The 21124-nt window shown below is 40.4% G+C and overlaps 1 protein-coding gene across 1 annotated transcript in view; it reads left to right on the top strand.

Moving 5' to 3' along the window:
- Positions 1–43: 43 nt before the first annotated feature.
- UBE2R2 (ubiquitin conjugating enzyme E2 R2) overlaps positions 44–21124 on the top strand; it is a 104145-nt gene continuing 83064 nt past the window's right edge. The window contains exon 1 of the mRNA XM_029919658.1: positions 44–558. Within this exon, the coding sequence (XP_029775518.1) occupies positions 382–558 (177 nt within the window). The 5' untranslated portion in view covers positions 44–381. The remainder of the gene's footprint in view (positions 559–21124) is intronic.

The raw sequence follows: 21124 nt of genomic DNA, 5'->3' as shown, positions 1-21124 counted from the left end.
TCCCGGGCCGGCTCGGCCCCCTCCCCTCACCATCGCAGGCCCTTTGCCGCCCTCCTCCGCTTCCACCTCCTCTCCCCCCCACCCCGCCAAGTTGAGGCCCCCCCCGGGGGGGGGAGGCCCGGGACCGGGAGCGAATTTCCCTAACTCCCTCAGCCCCTCCCCCCACCTGGCCCGAGTGTGAGGAAAAGGGCCCGGTCCGGCCCGCGTCGTGTGTGAGGAGGACCCGGGCCGGCCCACGGGCCGTCTGGGGCCTGGTCCGGCCCGCCGGGTGTGTGAAGACAAGCCCGGTGCGGCTCGGGCGAGGACGAGCGGAGGGGAGGGGCCTGGTCCGGCCCGGCCGGTGCGAGAGGACTGGGGCCCCGGCCCGGCGCCGCCGCCGCGATGGCCCAGCAGCAGATGACCAGCTCGCAGAAGGCCCTGATGCTCGAGCTGAAATCCCTGCAGGAGGAGCCGGTGGAGGGCTTCCGGATCACCCTGGTGGATGAGTCCGACCTCTACAACTGGGAGGTTGCCATCTTCGGACCCCCCAACACCCTCTACGAAGGCGGCTACTTCAAGGTACCCCCACCCCTCCCAGCCCTCACTTCCCCAGGCGGAGGCCTCCGCTCCCTGAAGCTTGCGGGGCCAAGAGTGCGAGCGCGAGTGTGTAGAGGGGGCTCCTCACCTCGACAGCCCCCTCCCCCCATTCGTGGAAGCAGGAAGGCCTTGCTCACCAAGTGCCTTTTCTTTGTCATGGGGGCGGGGGCGGGAGGCCAGACTGCACCGGGAAATAGGAAAGCTTCTCTGGCTGGGGTAGTGGCTACCGGCGGAGGAGGGCTGTCTTTGTTTTGTTTCCCCAGCTGCGGGTGTGTGGGAAGAAAGGTGGTCTTTCCTTTCTCGCCTTCCCGTCAGAACCTTCCCCGCGCCTGCTGGAACTGCCCCAGAGGGCAAAGTGACCTGCACTCACTGGATTGGACCTTTCTTTTTTGGGGAGTGGGGGTGGGGGGAACGGTATCAGTCTGTCATTCCTGAGGCTGCCTAGTGACCTGACACTTTGAGGATTTGATGGGATTCTTGCGTGGTTGGTAGTTACAACTTTGCATTCCAGTGGGCGGTGATGAATAGGACCCTAGGGGCGGTAAACAAGGGTGCGTTTTCTGGCCATTCTCTCACTAGAGGGAACGCTGATTTAGCCCCCTTTCTGTTCTCATTTCTCTGTTTACTTCAGTGGTGTTTCATATGCCCTTTGTCCTCACCCTGCCACCAACTTTACTAGCTCCCCCCTCCCCTCCATGTAGAAATATCTGTAGACAGGGGATCGTGTACAGGAGATTGAGTGTTTTCCCACTTTGGGGAGACAAAATTGAAACGTTTTTACTCAGGTGGTTAGCTCTAGCAAATGGGGTGGTCTCACAGGTGAAAAGTATCATCTGAGGTAAGATGGTTTCACTGTTCCCATAGCCACCCATGATTTTAGAACAGTGGTTATTACCATTCCTGACTCCATTGATTTTCTTTTTTCTTTTTTAATCCCAACGTAAATAACTTGGAAAAATTGAGAGTTTTTTGTTTTTGTTTTTATTGTTATCATTTTCGTAGGAATGATCACTGATTCAAGGTGGAATGTTTCAAGTGGTGGAGACAGAGACAGGAAATTAGTGCTAAGGAATCCATTTAGTTTTATTTCCAAAATTAAGTAAAATAGAGCAGTGAGTCAATCTTGGTTTGCTTTGAAGGGAGGGGCTATCTTGGCATAAGTTTTAAAAGAGTATCTTAGTCATGTAGTTATGATGTACATTTTTAGGACCAGCCAATTACTTTTGTTTTTCTATCCTTCTAAAGGTAGAAACATCAGTGTCAGCTTTGAAATTGGGTCAACTTTGTAGAAAATGTGAAGAATTGACGGGGATGTTTAATTCTCATGCCTGTGATAGTGAATACCTAGTAAAAGTACGTTTTTAGAGCTGTGCCCTTAACAACTATATGCTTAATCTTTTTGTGGTCTCCACACGCTGGTACGTTTTAGATGCCTATATTAACGTCCAAGTTATTAGTGACAAATTGGGGAAGTATTGCTGTGTCTGCTGGCTAAATTTAGTGACATACAGTTTAATTTCCATAAAGTGTCATTGTTTGGGATAATTGATAGTCAAGGTGAGTGGGTACTAATTAGAATAATCTCCATCTAAATGTTTACTTTTTTTTTAATGTTTTATTTATTTTTGAGACAGAGAGAGACAGAGCATGAGTGGAGAGAGAAGGTCAGAGAGACAAGGAGACACAGAATCAGAAGCATGCTCCGAGCTCTGAGCTGTCAGCACAGAGCCCGATGCGGAGCTTGAACCCGCGAATATGAGATCATGACCTGAGCCGACTGAGCCTGAGCCACTCAGGCGCCCCTCCATCTAAATGTTTGAAAAAAAAAAAAAAACAAACCCAACTGTATGTAAAAGGAAATAATGGGTTGCAAATTATAGTATTTTTGCTGAAGGAACAGAAAAAGGATTGGAGAATCTTCTCAGTTTGAAAGAGTTAGTATAGGGGCGCCTGGGTGGCTCAGTCGGTTAAGCGGCTGGCCTCAGCTCAGGTCATGATCTCACAGTTTGTGGGTTCAAGCCTCGCGTTGGGCTCTGCTGACAGCTCAGAGCCTGGAGCCTGCTTCTGATTCTGTGACTCCCTCTCACTGACCCTCCCCCACTCATGCTCTATGTCTATCTCAAAAATAAATAAAAAGCGTTAAAAAAAAATTTGAAAGAAGTGGCATGGGGAAGGATTGCCTACTGTAGCATATGTTGATTTCAGTTAAATGCTTTGTAATTTCAGTCCTATTTAGAAAGAATGGTTGAATTTCATCGTATACGTTAGACTTCTTAATCTTCATTTGTGATATTTTAAAATGTACGAAAATTCTCTGACAGGTTTTATGTTTTAGTCTTGTGTGAGAATTTTGTCAACTTTGTTTTCTTATATTTTATTCCTTATTGTATGACCTTTTATCCCAAAAGTCTTCCATTGGAAAAAGTCAAAGTTATGGTCATGAGCAGTTGACACTAGTATATCATATGTTTAAAACCATTGGTTTTTATTTCAGTGCTTTTGTCATAAAACAAGGCTTTTAGTGTGTTCCACTACAGCTGCAGTTAAAAGTTGGCACAGACCTTTTTCTGCTACTATTCTCCCTTATCAAATGATAGTTCTTCAACATTTAGTATCATTTATTTTCAAGTAAATTCTTTATTTTGGACTGTAGTTTCTGAAGGCAGTGGAACCACCATTCTTTAAATTTTTCATAATGTTACTCCTTTAACTTTTACATATTAATAGACTTCTTACTGATCTTTTTCACCAGGAAATAGTTGGCTCCAGTCTGTTCTAACTATGGCATCTGTTGTGGTAGAGACTTGTGAAACCTGTATTTCACAAATTTATTTTTGATTCATCTTGTCTTTTTTAAATCTCACAAGTCTGTGATTCTTAGCTTTGGGCCGGGTTAGGGGGAGTTTGGCTGTATGATAAGTAAAGGTAGTTTCTTGTGCCTGTTTTTCTGGGTATTGTAAAATCTTTCCTGGCCCTGCTTTTTGTCCAGTTTCCTGATCTCTTAGACTTAACTGAGTGGACTTCTTTGCTGCTTCAACTTTTTCCTCTAGGGGTCAATCATTACAAAACACAAATTAGGATATAACTTGGAATAGAGAACACCTCTGAACATAATTTTGCTACTGTGGAGCAAGTTGGAATTTTGTTAGTGGAAGAATAAATTGTTGATCAAGTGAGCAGTTAATTAATGATGACTTTTAACAAGTTCACCTCATTACTTTAAAAAAGCATTGTCTTTTCGTATAACTTCTGCTTATGATCATAACTTAGAATGGCTGCTTTGGTTTAGAACCTACTTGGAACTCCTACATTATTTAGCTGACAGCATGGTGGCAGTGAGTCTAGAGATCAGAAAGTGAGAGTGCCTAAAGGGGTACCTGGCTGGCACAGTTGGTAGAATATGTGACTCTTGATCTTGGGGTTGTAAGTTCAAGCCCCATGTTGGGTGGACAGATTAAAAAAAAGAAAGATAGGGGCACCTGGGTGGCTCATTCAGTTGAGCCTCCGACTTGGGCTTAGGTCATAATCTCACATTCGTGGGTTTGAGCCCCGTGTCGGGCTCTGTGCTGACAGGTCAGAGCCTGGAGCCTGCTTCCGAGATTCTGTGTCTCCCTCTCTCTCTCTGCCCCTCCCCACTCATGCTCTGTCTCTCTCTGTCTCAAAAATAAATAGTAACATTAAGAAAAAAAAAAATAAAGGGGCACCTGGGTGGCTCAGGCAGTTGAGTGTCTGACTTCGGCTCAGGTCATGCATGATCTTGTGGTTGGTGAGTTTGAGCCCCACGTCAGGCTCTGTGCTGATAGCTCAGAGCCTGGAGCCTGCTTCGGATTCTGTGTCTCCCTCTCTCTGCCCCTCCCCTGTGTCGCTGTCTCTCTCAAAAATAAAATAAAAATTAAAATCATTTAACAAAAAAAAAAGAAAAAGAAAAAAATAAAAAAAATAAAATAGTGTCTCTTTCATGAGGTGCATTACATAAAAGTTTAAATGATATAGAAAACTTTAAATATTGCAGTTAACTTTTATAGTTTTTATTTTATTCAGTAATTCAGAGTGAAATATAAGTGTCTTTTTAGAAAACTTCAAACTAATAATTTACAAAGTATTATAAACCAAAATTTTCTTTATTTTTTGTTTAAAAAACTTTTTTTTTTTTTTTTTAACATTTATTTGTGAGAGACAGACAGAGCGTGAGCAGGGGAGAGGGGAAAGAGAGGAAGACACAGAATCCGAAGCAGGCTTAAGGCTCCCAAGCTGTCAGCCCAGAGCCCGATGTAGGCCTCAAACCGTAGGAACCACGAGATAATGACCTGAGCAGGAGTCAGATGCTTAACTGACTGAACCACCCAGGTGCCCCTCATAATTTTCTTTAATAGGAGCTTCTTTATCAGACTTAACACTTGATTTTTTTAAAAAAATTTTTAATGTTTATTTATTTTTTGAGAGAGAAAAGAGTATGGGCAGGGGAAGAGCAGAGGGAGAGGGAGACACAGAATCCGAAGCAGGCTCCAGGCTCTGAGCTGTCAGCACAGAGCCCGACGTGGGGCTCGAACACACAAACCGTGAGATCATGATCTGAGCTGAAGTCGGAAGCTTAACCAACTGAGCTACCCAGGTGCCCCTTAACACTTGATTTATATTGAAGAAACTTAAAACAATTTTTTTTAAAGCTTATATTTAGAGAGAGAGGGAGGGAGAAAGGATCCGAAGAGGGTTCAGCAGAGAGTCTGATGCTGGGCTCAAACCCACAAACTGTGAGATGACAACCTGAGCTGAAGTTGGATGCTTAACCAACTGAGCTACCCAAGTGCCCCTAAAGAAACTCTTCAATGATAGTTTTTTAAAAATAATGGCTTTGCATTATTTTCATTTGTTCTAGAATAAATCTATTTTCTGAAGCCCCCTATGAAAAAAACAAAAACAAATAACCACTGCCAGGATTAACTTTAGTGCCTGGCAGTGCCCTTCAAATTATAGCATACTCTATTTTGCGACTTTAATTTTTTTTTTCATGGTTTTTATTTATTTTTGAGAGACAGAGAGAGGCAGTGTGAGCAGGGCAGGGTCAGAGAGAGAGAGAGGGAGAATCCAAAGCAGTCTCCAGTCTCTGAGCTAGCCATCAGCACAGAGCCCAACATGGGGCTTGAACCCACAAACCGTGAGATCTTGACCTGAGCCAAAGCCAGACACTTAACCGACTGAGCCATCCAGGTGTCTCGATTCTTTATTTTACTTATTTTTTTTAAATGTTTATTCATATTTAAGAGACAGAGCATGAGCATGAGCAGGGGATGGGCAGGGATAGAGAGAGACACAGAATCTGAAGCAGGCTTCAAGCTCTGAGCTCTGAGCACAGAGCCTGACTTGGGGCTGGAACCCACAAACCATGAGCTTATGACATGAGCCTAAGTCAGATGCTTAGTGGACTGAGCCACCCAGGCACCCCTGTGACTGTAATTCTTAATATATAGTTGAAACAATTATTTTAAGACAGTGATTCTTGGAGTGCCTGGGTGGCTCAGTTGGTTAAGTGCCCCCCCCCCCCCTCTTGATTTTGGCTCAGGTCATGATCTCATAGTTCATGAGTTTGAACCCCGAATCAGGCTCCACACTGATCGTGAGGAGCCTGCTTGGTATTCACTCTCTCTGCTCCTCCTACGCCTGTGGGCTCTCTCCCAAAATAAAGAAATAAACTTAGAAAAAAGAAGACAGTGATTTTTAGTCTTTTTGTTAAATGAATCCTTTTGAGAAAGCGTTTTCTTTGGGAAAACGTTAGCACATATAAACTGGTGTGTGTACATTTTTTTCTTTTTTTAAAGTAGGCTCTGTACCCAAAGTAGGGCTTGAACTCATGACTCTGTGGTCAAGACTCAGATTCTGTACTGAGCCAGCCAGACACTCCTGTTTGTATACATTTTCAGAGGGTTAACAGGTTAAGAATTCCTGTTTTTAAGGGATTTGGATGGGCAACCTAACAGTTAACTTTAAAATTATAAACGTATTGCTTTTTTTTAAACACTTGTATAATGAGTCTTTCAGTTAAAAATATCTTATTTCTTAATTGTTTCTCAGTCACTTTGAGAATGAATATCTTTTAGTGATTTTAGCTGTAACCTTTTCTGGAAGTTGAACTTGTCTTGAGTGCTGAGTGAACACTATAAGGCAACACTATAAATGGAAACATAGTTAATGTCCAGTTGTTTGGGTTATTACTGTAGTAAATGTAGATTTAGTGTTCCTCCCACCACCCCACCCTCCCCCATGGCAAAAGCATAGCATCTCAGTATTAAAAAAAATTTTTTTTTAATGTTTATTTTTGAGAGCGAGATAACGGAGCACGAGCGTGGGAGGGGCAGAGAGAGAGGGAGACGCAGAATCTTAAGCAGGCTTCAGGCTTTGAGGTGTCAGCACAGGACCCCACGAGGGGCTCAAAACCATGAGCCCTGAGATGTGACCTGAGCCGAAGTCAGATGCTTTGCCGACTGAGCCACTCAGTTGCCCCAATATATATTTTTAATGTTTGTTTTTTTAATTTTTGAGAGGGGGGAGGGGCAGAGAGAGGCGAACAGGATCTGAAGTGGGCTCTGTGATGACAGCGGCAAGCGCGAATAGGGGCTTTTTTAAAAATTAAATTTTTTTTTAATTTTAGATGTTTTATTTATTTTTGAGACAGAGAGAGAGAGAGAGAGAGACAGAGCATGAGAGGGGAGGGGGAGAGAGAGAGAGAGAGAGAGAGACACATACACACACACACACACACACACACACACACAATCTGAAGCAGAACACACATACACACACACACACACACACACTCACTCACTCACTCTGAAGCAGGCTCCAGGCTCTGAGCTGTCAGCACAGAGCCTGACGTGGGGCTTGAACCCACGAACGTGAGATCATGACCTGAGCCGAAGTCAGACGCTTAGCCAACTGAGCCATCCCCTGAATAGGGGCTTGAACTCTCAAACTGTGATACTGCAACCTGAGCCAAAGTTGGTCTCTCAGCTGACTGAGCCATTCAGGTGCCTCACATCTCAGTATTTTATAGAATATTCTTTTACCATATTAAGTTGATTCCAAGATGTTTTTTCTTGTTTTTTTTTCTTTTCTTTCTTTTTTTTTTTTTTTTTTTTAGTTTTTAACTTGTTGGAAATTGGAATGTGTCTTAAAATCCATGAAGTCTTGTGTGTGTTTTTTTAATGTTTATTTTTGAAAGAGAAAGAGAGAGAGAGATTGTCAAGCAAGCTGGGGGGAGGGGCAGACAGAGAGGGAGTAGAGGATATGAAGCAGGCTTTGCTGCTGTCAGTGTAGCACCTGCTTCGCGGCTCAAACTCCCCAAACATGAGATCATGACCTGAGCCAAAGTCAGATGCTTAACCAACTGAGCCACCCAGGTGCTCCCCATGAAGTCTTAAATCCCATCAACCAGGTGGTGGCACTTGAGATCTAGTTGTAAGAGAACCTTCCATTGAAATCTTCTAATAAAGATTTTTTTGAATGCCAGGATCAGTGTCTTAAATTTGATAAAATAAGTATTGTTTCTTTTTTGAAATGAAGGATTTGAGCCCTAGTAATATTTTGTTTGCAGCTTGTTGATTCCTGTTTTTCAGAGATTTGTGTTAGTAAATAATACTGAGTATTCATCAAAGGCAAAACATGGTATGAAGAGAAACATAGTAATAGGGGGAAGTGTTAGGATAGGTAAGGATAGGTAACCGTAGAGCTTATATGAATAATCTTAAAAATCTTTGTGTAGACTTTAAAGTATGAGGTATAGGTGTTATTTACATAATTATAAATGGTAATTTAAATCAAACCTTTTTATTACTTATTTTTAAAAGGTTGTACCACTTTATTTTTATTATTTTTAAAAAATACTTGTTGGGGGCACCTGGGTAGCTCAGTTGGTTAAGCGTCCGGCTTCCGGCTTTGGCTCAGGTCATGATCTCAAGCTTCATGGGTTGGAGACCCATGTCGGGATCTGTGCTGACACCTAGCTCATAGCCTGGAGCCTGTTTAGGATTTTGTGTCTCCCTCTTTCTCTGACCCTCCCCGGCTCATGCTGTCTCTCAAAAATAAATAAAAAACATAAAAAAAAATACTTGTTTTTTTGGGAGAGCACAAGTGGAGGGAGATGCAGAGAGGGAGGAACAAAGGATCCTAAGCTGGCTCTTTGCTGACAGGTTTGACAGCAGCAAGTCTGAATGTGGAGTTTGAACTCATGAACCACGAGATCATGACCTGAGCCAAAGTCAGACATGCAACCGACTGAGCCACCCAGGTGCTCCCAAATCAAACCTTTTAAAGTTTAAGGCCCATTAGAGCTTTTGTCAACATAACCACAATCTAAAATGTCTGTTCCATCTTTGCAATTTAGTATTACTAATCCTGGTTTAAGGTTCCAGAAGAACCTGTCTTATTATGGGAGACAAGTGAAATAAAAGTAGGCCATCTAACAAATTGGTCCACCTCTGCTAATCTAGTTAGGGGAAAATAACAGGCAAAGTTATAAATTCAGGGTTTGGGACTACAGAATTCCACCTTGCTGAAAGGTCATAGTTAAAATATCTAATTCTTTTATGTTCCTGAACTTCTTTCGGACTGTTTCACATACAACTACAGGAGATGTTTGAGCAAGACTGAGCCTCTTTGTTTTTTTAATTATAAAAATTTTTAAAAATGTTTTTAAAAATTATTTTTTAATGGTTTTTATTTATTTTTGAGAGACCGAGAGAGACAGCATGAGAAGGGGAGGGTCAGAGAGGGACACACAGAATCTGAAGACAGGCTCCAGGCTCTGAGCCAGCTGTCAGCACAGAGCCTGACATGGGGCTTGAACGCACAAACAGTGAGATCATGACCTGAGCCAAAGTCAGATGCCCAACCAACTGAGCCACCCAGGTGCCCCTAATGTTTTATGTTTGAGAGAGAGAGAGCGCGAGAGAGAGAGAGAGCGAGCGCGCGAGCGAGCGCGAGCGAGCGCGCACGCGCATGCGAGCAAGCTAGCTAGCATGAGCAGGGGAGGGTTAGAGAGAGAGGGAGACACAGGATCTAAAGACAGGCTCTAGGCTCTTAGCTAGCTGTCAGCACAGAGCTCCATGCGGGGCTCAAACCCAAGAACCGCTAGATCATGACCCGAGCTGAAGTTAGAGGCCTCAACCGACTGAGCCACCTAGGCGCCCCAAGACTGAGCCTCTTTGGATGTGTTCTTCCAACACAGAACTATTTTATTTCAGCTTTATTCAGTAAGAAATTTGTTATTCAGAGTTTATGCTTATGTACCTTTAAATGAGGTGATTCTGAAGTGAATGGAATGATAGATACAAATTAAAGAGATAATTTTAGTTCAGATTCCCAGGGTTTGATATATAAATATTATTCTATGTTAAAATTGGAAAATTCAGATTTTGAAATACATATTTAAGATGCATAGACAGTGAATAGTCCACTTTAAACACCTTTACTTGATTTGTTTTAAGAAGAATGTTTTTGTTATAACGCAAGTAGTAAATTGAATTACTGTTGTGAATCTGTTGGCAAGGTAAATAGAATGAATACTTAAAACATATTAAAAACCAAGCACACAAATGTAGTTAAAAACTTTGAATGCCATATCTAATTGCAGATATACCCTACTATACTTAGTATAGTATTATAGGTATTAGTACCTAACATTTATTGAGTGCTTACAATGTGCTACATCCTTTATATAGGATATTTCATAATCCTGTGAGGTGTGGTTACTGTTACTCTCATATAGGGAAAATGAGTCACACACATTTCATTCAAGTCGTCCAGGGGTCTTCAGCTAGAAAGTTTTGATAGCAGGTTGTAGTACCAGACTGCTGGACACTGAAGTCTGTGTTATTTTGCTGAGATCTTTTACCATTTAGGATATGTTTAAAGGTATAAGAGTGGAGCTTTAAGAAGATCAAATTAATGAGGGTGCTGTGTGACTCAGTTGGTGAGCATCTGACTTGATTTCAGCTCAGGTCCTGGTCTTCCAATTCATAGGATCAGCCCCTGACGATTTCCGCACTGTCAGTGCAGAGCCTGCTTGGGATTCTCTCTCCCTTGCTCTCATTTGTCCATGTGTGCGCATGCACTCAGAAAAATTAGTAAATATTATAAAAGAGAAAGCCAGAGTTACAGTTTTTATAAGGAAGTTTATAAGTAAAGTTTAAAACTTTAAGTTTAAAGATCACAAGGGTAAAATCTTCCCCTCCAAATTATGGGGCAAGATTCTTACGATGATGTCAGTTTATAATTTAAGTTCACTGGAAAAATATTTTTTTTGTTTTTGGATTACTTCAGCTAGAGAATGATAAATCCTATTACAGAGTGATTTTTTTTTCCACTGGGAAATCTGTTCCTTTAATAGTAACTTTCTCATTACTTTAAGGGGTGAGTGGGTTAATGCTACCATTGAGAAATAGAAGTCTAAGAAAACTACTTTGGGATTAGAAATGATAGTATATCTCACAGGAAATGATGGTGGGAGGATGATAGGAGAAATTAAGTTTCTAAATGCAGTATTGGTTTATGATTTTATTTTTTAAAATGTTTGTTTATTTTGAGAGAGACCAAGCAGGGGAAGGGTAGTGGGAGGCTGAAAGACAGAATCCCAAGCAAGCTCTGTGCTGTCTGCAGAGCCCAAAGTGAGGCTGGACCTAATGAACTGTGAGATCATGACCTGAGCCGAAATCAAGAGTCACATCCTTTGAGAATGGCAGCCCCTCTTCCTCCAAATTCTGCATGCATTATCAAGGAATTACTGATGTGAATTTTCTTCATAGACCTTAAGTGGTTCAACCCAAAGTCTTAGGACATGTGGTAGACTAAAGTGGCTAGGTATTTGGACTGCTCAGTTACGTTAGTTGTGTTTTCCCTTTTTGGAAGAAATTGCATTTTATTTGGATTTTGATATTTTATCTTTAGTTGTCAGGTTGCCTCAATTAGATCTAATGTTCTTGATGACCAAAGGTTTTTTTTAAAGTGATTTTTTAAAGTTTATATACTTATTTTGAGAGTGAGAGAGAAAATGTGAGTTGGGGAGGGGCAGAGAGAGAGGGAGAGAGCATCTCAAGTAGGCTCTACACGGTTGGCATAGAACCCAATGCGAGGCTTGAACCCACAAGCTGTGAGATCATGATCTGAGCCAAGGTTTGATGCTTAACCAACTGAGCCACCCAGGCACCCCTTCAAGACTGAAGATTAGCTTGGGGCACCTGGGTGGTTCAGTTGGTTAAGTGTCCGACCTCAACTCAGGTCATATCTTGCTGTTTGTGAGTTTGAGCCCCACATTGGGTCTGTGCTGACAGCCTAGAGCCTGCTTCAGAATCTGTGTCTCCCTCTCTCTGCCCCTCCCCCCTTCTCAAAAATAAATAAACTTAAAAAAAAAAAAGACTGAAGATTAGCTAAAAATTAAGATTGAAATCTTGATTATATTGTATTATAGCAAATGATGATCTTTGTATAGGGCTCCTCTTGTAATTTAAACACTATACTTATTTAGAAGAGGTTAAGAATTTTAGAACAGTGATAGTAAAAGGCGCTACCAAAATCTGCCAGCCATGCAACCTGGACCTCTGTAGTCTCTTGAAGGTAAAGACTGCTAAGCCTCATGTGAAAAATTAAAGGAAATAAAACAAAATAATTAAACCCAGTTTCTATATTAGACTTTTTAAGAGTATCAGATGACATTAGATTTTTTAAAACTAGACTGGAAGTGCATTTTAGAATTTCTTAAAAAGTGGCGGATTCTAAATAGCCACTGTAAATGTTGAATATTCTCATGGGGTTCTTGATGTTTTAAAAATCAGAATAATTAGAAGAGTACATTTTTAAAGCTGTACTTGTACTTTGATAATATTCTATGTGCAGGCATTTTGTTAAAGAATAATTTTGGGTGGCATCTGGGTGGCTCGTCGGTTAAGCAGCCAAATTTGGCTCAGGTCATGGTCTTGCAGTTTGTGAGTTCAAGCCCCGCATGGGGCTCTGTGCTGACAGCTCAGAGCTTGGAGCTTCCTTTGGATTTTGTATCTCCCTCTCTCTCTCTGCCCCTCCCCTGCACACACGCTGGTCTCAAAAATAAATAAATATTAAACAATTTAAAAGAATAATTTTGGTAAAGTTTAGCCAAATATGTATATATATCATTTTTCTTTCCCCCAATATATATAAATTCTCCTAAATAAAAGATTAACTACGTCTAGCCTGTACTGTTTACATATATCCCTTGAATGAATTAATTATTTACAAGGTGGAGTAGGGAGGGAATTTTTAAAGTAGGTTAAATTTCTGTGGTGTGTGAATTATTATAAACAAGCTCTTGTGGGTTATTGTTTCAGCTACCAAATATGTCCTAAAGTGTGTAAATCTTTAATTAGACCTTAGGTTTTTGCCTTCCTATTATACATTTCTGCTAGTTTGCCCTTTAAAAAAATTATGTTTTAATTATACTGAAGACTTAAACATTAGATTCTACCTTTTTTCATAAGCCTCTTTGGTATTCACTTTCCTGGATATTGGACTGACACTATCTACCCAACCACACCAGCCTAGAAACTGGAAATCATTTAAGATGATTTCTGCTTCCTCTTTTCATATATCCAATTATTTTTAGTACCTCATGTCTCTGGTATTTAGACCCTCCTTTTTATTACTGCTGCCATCATGTAAGTTACAATACTCTGTTGTCATTCACTCGGACTATGACAGTAGCCTCTTTACTGTCTTATGCCCCTCCAGTCTTGTGATGCTCCTAGAACAATCTTACTAAATTGTTTATGTTGTTAATGTGTATTTTTGAGAGAGAAAGGGAGGGGCAGAGAGAGGGAGACATAGAATCTGAAGCAGGCTCTAGGCTCCCGGCTGTCAGCACAGAGCCCAGCATGGGGCTCAAACTCAAAAACCGCGAGATCATGACCTGAGCTGGAGTTGGATGCCTAACCAACTGAACCACCCAGGCGCCCCCCTTTCTACAGTTATAATCTGAGCTGTCTCCACCACCAAAAAGAAAAAAAAGGAAAGAAAAAGAAGGAAAGAAAGCAAAAAGTCAAGAAAGAAGCTATCTTTCACAAAATGAAGTGAAAATTTCTTAGTGTGGCATTCAAAGCCCTTCATGATCTGGTTTTTAACTTATTTTTTCAACTGTATTTCCAGTTCTTGCTCCATAGGTAATTTTTTTTTTAAGATTTTTTTTTTTTTTAAAGTTTTAGCAATCTCTACACCCTTCATGGGGCTTGAACTCATGATCAGATCAGAGCTCCACCAACTGAGTCAGCTAGGCAACCTTTCATAGGTAATTTTTGATAGTGCCATTACCTAAGTGGTTACTTATCTGAAATGCCTTTTTGAAATTTTTTCTTGCTCTCTTTAGTCCAGAGAATGCTAGGTTCTATTTTAAAACCCAGTGAACTACAAATGACCTGAAGATTTCTTGGGTTCACTCTCTCTAACCTATACACTCTTCCCAATTAGATTGTTTTAAGGTAAATTCAGATATCCTAGCCTTTGATCTCTAAATACTAGAGTCCTAAAAAAATAAGGACTCTTATTTATTATTATTTTTAATGTTTATTCGTTCTTGAAAGAGAGATAATGAGCACAAGTGGGGGAGGGGCAGAGAGAGAGAGAGGGAGACACAGAATCCAAAACAGGCTCCAGGCTCTGAGCTGTCAGCACAGAGCCCAACATGGGGCTTGAACCCACAAATCGTTAGATCATGACCTGAGCTGAAGTTGGATGCTTAACCAACTGAGCCACCCAGGTACCCCATAAGGACTTTTTAAAAACATTATTGCATTATTCGTTTTTTTTTTTTTAATTTTTTAATGTTATTTATTTATTTTTGAGAGACAGAGAGAGACCAGCATGAACAGGGAGGGTCAGAGAGAGAGGGACATACAGAATCTGAATCAGGCTCCAGGCTCTGAGCTGTCAGCACAGAGCCTGACGCGGGGCTTGAACCCACGAACCGTGAGATCATGACCTGAGCTGAAGCCGGACGCTTAGCCAACTGAGCCACCCAGGCGCCCCTATTGCATTATTCTTAAACCTAACTAATAAACAGTAATTCATGCACCTGAAACTAACATTATGTGTTAAATATACTCAATTAAAAAATTCTTAATATCTAATATTCATATTAAGTTAGTTTGAATCAGGATCAAAAATAATACCCACAATTGCATTTGGTTGATATGCCTCTTAAGACTTTCTTAATCGAGGGGCGCCTGGGTGGCTCAGTTGGTTAAGCAACTTAACCACCAACCCCAGTTCATGGGTTCAAGCCCTGCGTCGAGCTAGCCCAGAGCCTGGACCCTGTCTTCAGAATCTGTGGCTAACTCTTTCTCTGACCCTCCCCTGCTCACGCTGTCTCTCTCTGTCTCTCAAAAATAAATAATAAGCGTTAAAAAAAAAAAAGACTTTCTTAATCGATAAAATTATCCTTTCTCCTTTTTTTTAAATGTTTGTTTTCAGTGTTTATTTTTGAGAAGAGGGAGGAGCAGAGGCTGGAAACAGGATACAAAGGTCTGTGCTGATAGCAGAGAGCTTGCTGTGGGGTTTGAACTCATACACTTAGCTTATCACCCTAGCTGAAGTCGGATATTTAACAGACTGAGCCATCCAGGTCATCCCCCCCCTTTTTTCTTTGATAATAGCTTTATTGAGATACAATCCACACACCATACAATTCACTTACTTAAGTGTACAATTTAGGGGCACCTGGGTGGCTCAGTTGGTTAAGTGTCCGGCTTCCAACTTTGGCTCAGGTCATGATTTCATGGTTCGTGGGTTCGAAACCGTACATTGGGTTTTGTGCTGACGACTAGCTCAGAGCCTGGAGCCTGTCTAAAGATCCTGTGACTCCTTCTCCCTCTGTCCCTTCCCTGCTCATGCTGTCTCTCTCTCAAAAATAAATAGAAAACATTAAGTGTACAATTTAGTCTTTTAGTATATTCAGAGTTTTACAACTATCACAACAATTTTCATCACCCAAAAAAGAAATTCCATACCCATTAGCTGTCACTCCTCATTTTCTCCCCAAGCCTTAGGCAAACAGTCTACTTTTGTAACTTGTAGATTTGCCTATTTAGTAAATGTACAGGTTTACATTTCATATAAATGGAATCATATACAGTCTTCTATGACTGGCTTCTGTAATTTAGCATAACGATTCCAAAGTTCGTATGTTGTGGCATGTGTCACTACTTCATTTTCAGCGTTAAATAATGTTCCAGTGTATGAACATTTGAGTTGTTTTCTACTCTTTGCTATTGAAAGTAATACTGATAAAATTTGTGTACAGATGTCAATGTGGGCATGTATTTTCATTTCTCTGGAGTATTTACCTATAAATAGAATTATTGGGTCATATGAGAACTCTGTGTATCATTTGAGGAACTCAGACTGTTTTCTTTTTTTTATTTAAAAATTATTTTTTATGTTTCTTATTTTTGAGAGGCAGTGTGAGCAGACGACGGTCAGAGAGAGAGAGGGAGATACAGAATTCCGAAGTAGGCTCCAGGCTCTGAGCTAGCTGTCAGCACAGAGTCTGACGCAGGGCTCGAACCCATGAACCGTGAGATGATGACTTGAGCCGAAGCCAGATGCTTAACTGACTGAGCCACCCAGGCACTCCTCAGACTATTTTCCAAAGTGGCTGTACCATTTTATATTCCCACCAGCAGTGCCTGGGAGGTCTCTAATTTCTGTAATCTTCACCAACACTTCTCTCTCTCTCTCTCTCTCTCTCTCTTTCTTTCTCTCTTTCTAACCTTTAATTGTTGGCAGTTGAATGTATTTAACTACTAAACTGCTGTCTTCAGTTTTAAGGAATTCGCTATTGTATTGGGCTGGTAATAATTATGTTTTATTACAAAGTAAAGGATGTTAATATAATATTAAAAGTAATGGAAGGTTACTATGTTTCTAACACTGGTAGTCACCAGACATAATCATGGAAAGTTCTAGCCTCAAACCTAGGAAGCTGCTGATGTTTTCCACATTGTTTGTTCTGTTTAAATTCATAAAACTTCCCATGCAGGATCTAGTCATATCTCACCTTTTCATGTCTCATGGAACTAAATTGAGGTTAGTAAATTTGGTGGAGAAAAATACTAAATTCTTAATGGAGTGAAGTCTATCATGCAAATATTAAACAGGAATTTAAATTTTATAACATAAAAGGTGTAATGAGGGACATTTATTAAGGGCATTAATTTATTATTTTTCTAGGAAAAATTCAAGTGGCATGAAAGTCCTTTTCTCCCCTAACAATCACTTAACTGTTTGACATATGATCCTCCAGAAAAATATTCTATTCATGTATAAACATAACTATGGATTTTTAAACTATAAATTTAATTATACTTAGAAGCATTTAATGCATCTTGTTTTTATTTTATTAAAAATTTTTTTTATGGTTTATTTTTGAGACAGAGAGAGATGGAGCATGAGCGGGGGAAGGGCAGAGAGAAAGAGAGACACAGAATCTGAAACAGGCTCCAGGCTCTGAGCTGTCAGCACAGAACCTGGTGCGGGACTCGAACCCACGAACATCAAGATCATGACCTGAGCCGAAGTTGGACACTTAACCGACTGAGCCACACAGGCGCCCCTGCGTCTCATTTTTAAACATAATAGTTTATTTTGACGATCTTTCCATGATCATATTTATGGATTGTCTCATTGTTTGTAACTGTTGCACAGTACTCCAGTTAAGGATATATTTTATTCAACTATCCCTGTATTGATGGGCAATTAATTATTCTCAGTTTTTTTACTTTTTTTCCAGAATTTTTATTTTTTATTTTTAAAAATAAAAATTATTTTACTGTTTTTATTTATTTTTGAGAGAGAGAGCATGAGCAGGGGAGGGTCAGAGAGAGAAGGAGTCACAGGATCTGAAGACAGGCTCCAGGCTCTGAGCTAGCGGTCAGCACAGAGCCCGACATGGGGTTTGAACCCACAAACCGTGAGATCACAACCTAAGCTGAAGTCGGACACTTAACCGACTGAGCCACCCAGGTGCCCCAGAATTTTTATTTTTTTTTAAAGTTTATTCATTTTGAGAGAGATGGGGCGGGGGTGGGGGTGGGTGGAGACAGGCAGAGAGGGAGGTGGACAGAAGATCTGAAGTGGGCTCCATGCTGACAGCAGAGAGCCCAATGTAGGGTTTGAACTCAGGAACTGCTAGATCGTGACCTGAGCTGAAGTCTGTGCTCAACAGACTGAGCCAGGTGCCCTACTCTTTTTTTTTTTTTTTTTAAGTTTGTTTGTTTGTTTGTTTAGAGAGAGTGGGAGAGCACAAGCAGGGGAGAGGCAGAGAGAGGGAGAGAGAATCTCAAGCAGGCTGTGCACTTACAGTGGTGGCTTGAACCCATGAACCACGAGATCATGACCTGAAGTTGGATGCTTAACTCAGCCACCTGGGCATCCCTCAGGTTTTTTTTGTTTGTTTGTTTGTTTGTTTTTGAGAGAGAGTATGCACGTGAGTGCAAGTGAGGGAAGGACAGAGAGAGAGAGGGAGACAGGATCGGAAGCAGGCTCCAGGCTCTGAGCTGCCAGCACATAGCCCAACACAGGGCTTAAACTCACAAACTGAGATCATGACCTGAGCCGAAGTCAGACACTTAAACGACTGAGCCACGCAGGTGCCTCAGTTTTTTACTCTTATAAGCAAAGCTGAAAAAGGACGTTTTTACATATCTTTATATTTTTTGTGAATAGATTTGCTGGATTAAAGGATATGTGTATTTAAATTTTACTAGTCAATTTATCCTTCAGAAATAATTTTTATTCCATGATGTAATGTATATGGGTATTATCAAACTATAATATTTAAAATTCTGATAAACCAGCTTTTACAGTGGTTGTTTTCTCTTAATTGTCAATGAAATTTAGCTTACTTTCCTGTCATTGGCCATTTATAATGTATGTGCAAGTTATCTATACTTGTCCTTTACCCATTTTTCATTAGGTTTTTTGTTTGTTTAAATTAGGATAAAGACTGTTTGCCTAAAGGGGGTAAATCATTTGTCAGATGTATTGCTTGTTGCAAATATCATTCCCATGTGTCATTTATTAATGATGTAATTTAAAATATTGTGCTTTCAAATTTGCTCAAAGTTGAACATGAAGGCAAGTGGAGAAAAATGTATTTATCACTGTCATGACGGTAGAATAGAAGAATTTGTGGGGTTTAGAGTAAGCTCTCCTAAAACATTGTCATGTGGATGATTCCTAGTCTATGAACAAACTTACTATTATTAAAAAATTTTTTTTAATGTTTATTTTTGAGAGAGCATGAGCAGGGGAGGGGAAGGGAGAGAGGGAAACACAGAATTCAAAGCAGACTCTAGGCTCTGAGTTGTTAGCACAGAGCCTGATGTGGGCCTTGAACTCACGAACAGTGAGATCATGACCTGAGCGGAAGCCAGCTGAGCCACCCAGGCACCCTATGAGCAAACTTGGTACAAATAAGTTACAGGCTGATACCGAATTACCTGTATTTTACTGTGAGAATGGTAATAGCCCCTTTCAAGAAATAAAATGTTAATCCGCACTTAAAATTCAATAATGTTTTGTTGTATTTCTGCTTTCTGTAAAAGCAGAAAGTTTTAGAAGTTCCTGAAGCTATAAAGAAAAAAGTCACTTAAATTGATGCTACTTAGAAGTAATACTTTTTTTTTTTTTTTAAACTAAGTTCTCTGCCCACCATGGGGCTTGAACTCACCACCCTGAGGTTGAGAATTGCATGCCCTATGACTGAGCCAGCCAGGTACCCCAAGAAGTAATACTTGTGATCTATTTTCTTCTGAATATGCTATAGTTTATCTCAAAATTCAGATACTATGTATTCATTTTATTTATTTTTTATTATTTTATTTTATTTATTTATTTATTTATTTATTTAATTTTTTAAAAATGTTTTATTAATTTTTGATACAGGAGAGACAGAGCATGAGAGGGGAAGGGTCAGAGAGAGAGAAGGAGACACAGAACTGGAAGCAGGCTCCAGGCTCTGAGCTAGCCGTCAGCACAGAGCCTGATGCGGGGCTCGAACCCATGAATGTGAGATCTGACCTGAGCCGAAGTCGGAGGCTTAACTGACTGAGCCACCCAGGCGCCCCAATGTATTCATTTTTAAAACAATATATTCTGAACATTTTCCCAGCTGTCCATTATTTAACTTTTTCTCTTTTGTTGAACCTGGGGATTTATTTTGCTTTCTAAACAATACTGTCTATTTAAGTTTCTTTATTTTGAGAGAGCATACGCAAGTGAGGGGAGGAGAGGAAGAGAGAGACAGGGAGACACAGAATCTGAAGCAGGCTCCAGGCTCCCCAGTATCAGCACAGAGCCCAATGCGGGGCTTGTACCCATGAACTGCGAGATCATGACATGAGCCTAAGTCATAGACACTCAACCGACTGAGCCACCTAGGTGCCCCTAATTTTCTTTATTTTTTTATTTTGAGAGAGAGCGAGCATATAAGCACACAAGTGGAGGAGGGGCAGAGAGAAGGAGAGACTGAATACTAAGCAGGCTCCACGCCATCATCTCAGAGCCGCATGTGGGGCTCGAACTCAGTAACTGTGATCATGACTCAAGCCGAAATCAAGACTCAGACACTTACCTGACTGTGCTACCCAGCACCGCTATATGATATTTTTAATGAGTAAGTTTTGTTCAGACAAGGAAATTCCTTTATAATGTATCTAATGTATTTCTGAGGCAATAATTTAGTAAATGAGAACACTAGGAGAAAGTATTAAGCTGAATATTTTAGCTTCTCATGTAATGCTCCACAAACACTTAGAGAAGGATTTGAGGCCTGGGTAAATCATCATTATGTTATTCTTCTGTATAATTAAAACTATCTATCAGTAACTTCAGAAATACGGAGAACCTTTAATGTTTGCTATTTTTATTTATGTATACTTTTGTTTACCAGTATTGAGTGCTTACATGTGTCAAGCACTGTTGTAAGTGCTGAGGGTACAGTGAACAAAACACTTGACTTATGGTGCTTATATTCTAGTGGGAGAGACAATGAACAAGAAGTATATGGCATCTTAGAAAGTGGTTAAGTGCTAAGGAGAAAAGAGTAAAATAGTTGAATTAGGGGTCTTAAGTCAAAGAAGATATTAAAAATTTGTATGCATGTGACAATTTAGATATTTCTGAAGAAATGTGACTTTTGGAATACATTCTCATCGTAAGGAAGGGACAGAGTTAACTAACTACGAAGATCCAAAAAAGAACATCTTACTTGAGAGCTAAAAAATAGCATGTTGGGGCCCATGGGTGGCTTCGATAGTTAAGCATCATCATTATCTGTGATTGCCCACCATAGAAGATGAAGATTTCTTTTTAAATCCCTCCATTGTGTTCTCCTTCGCTCTAACATACATTCCCATGTATTCCTCCAGTCTTCCTAAAGTTATATCATAATGATATATCTTCATTACTTAAAATTTAAGATGTAGTAAAATCTTACCTATTTTAAGGTTTATTTATTTTGAGAGAGACCAAGACA

The sequence above is a fragment of the Suricata suricatta genome, chromosome 13, assembly GCF_006229205.1.
Source record: "Suricata suricatta isolate VVHF042 chromosome 13, meerkat_22Aug2017_6uvM2_HiC, whole genome shotgun sequence".
Lineage (NCBI taxonomy): Eukaryota > Metazoa > Chordata > Mammalia > Carnivora > Herpestidae > Suricata > Suricata suricatta.
This window is presented reverse-complemented; position numbering and strand designations above follow the sequence as displayed.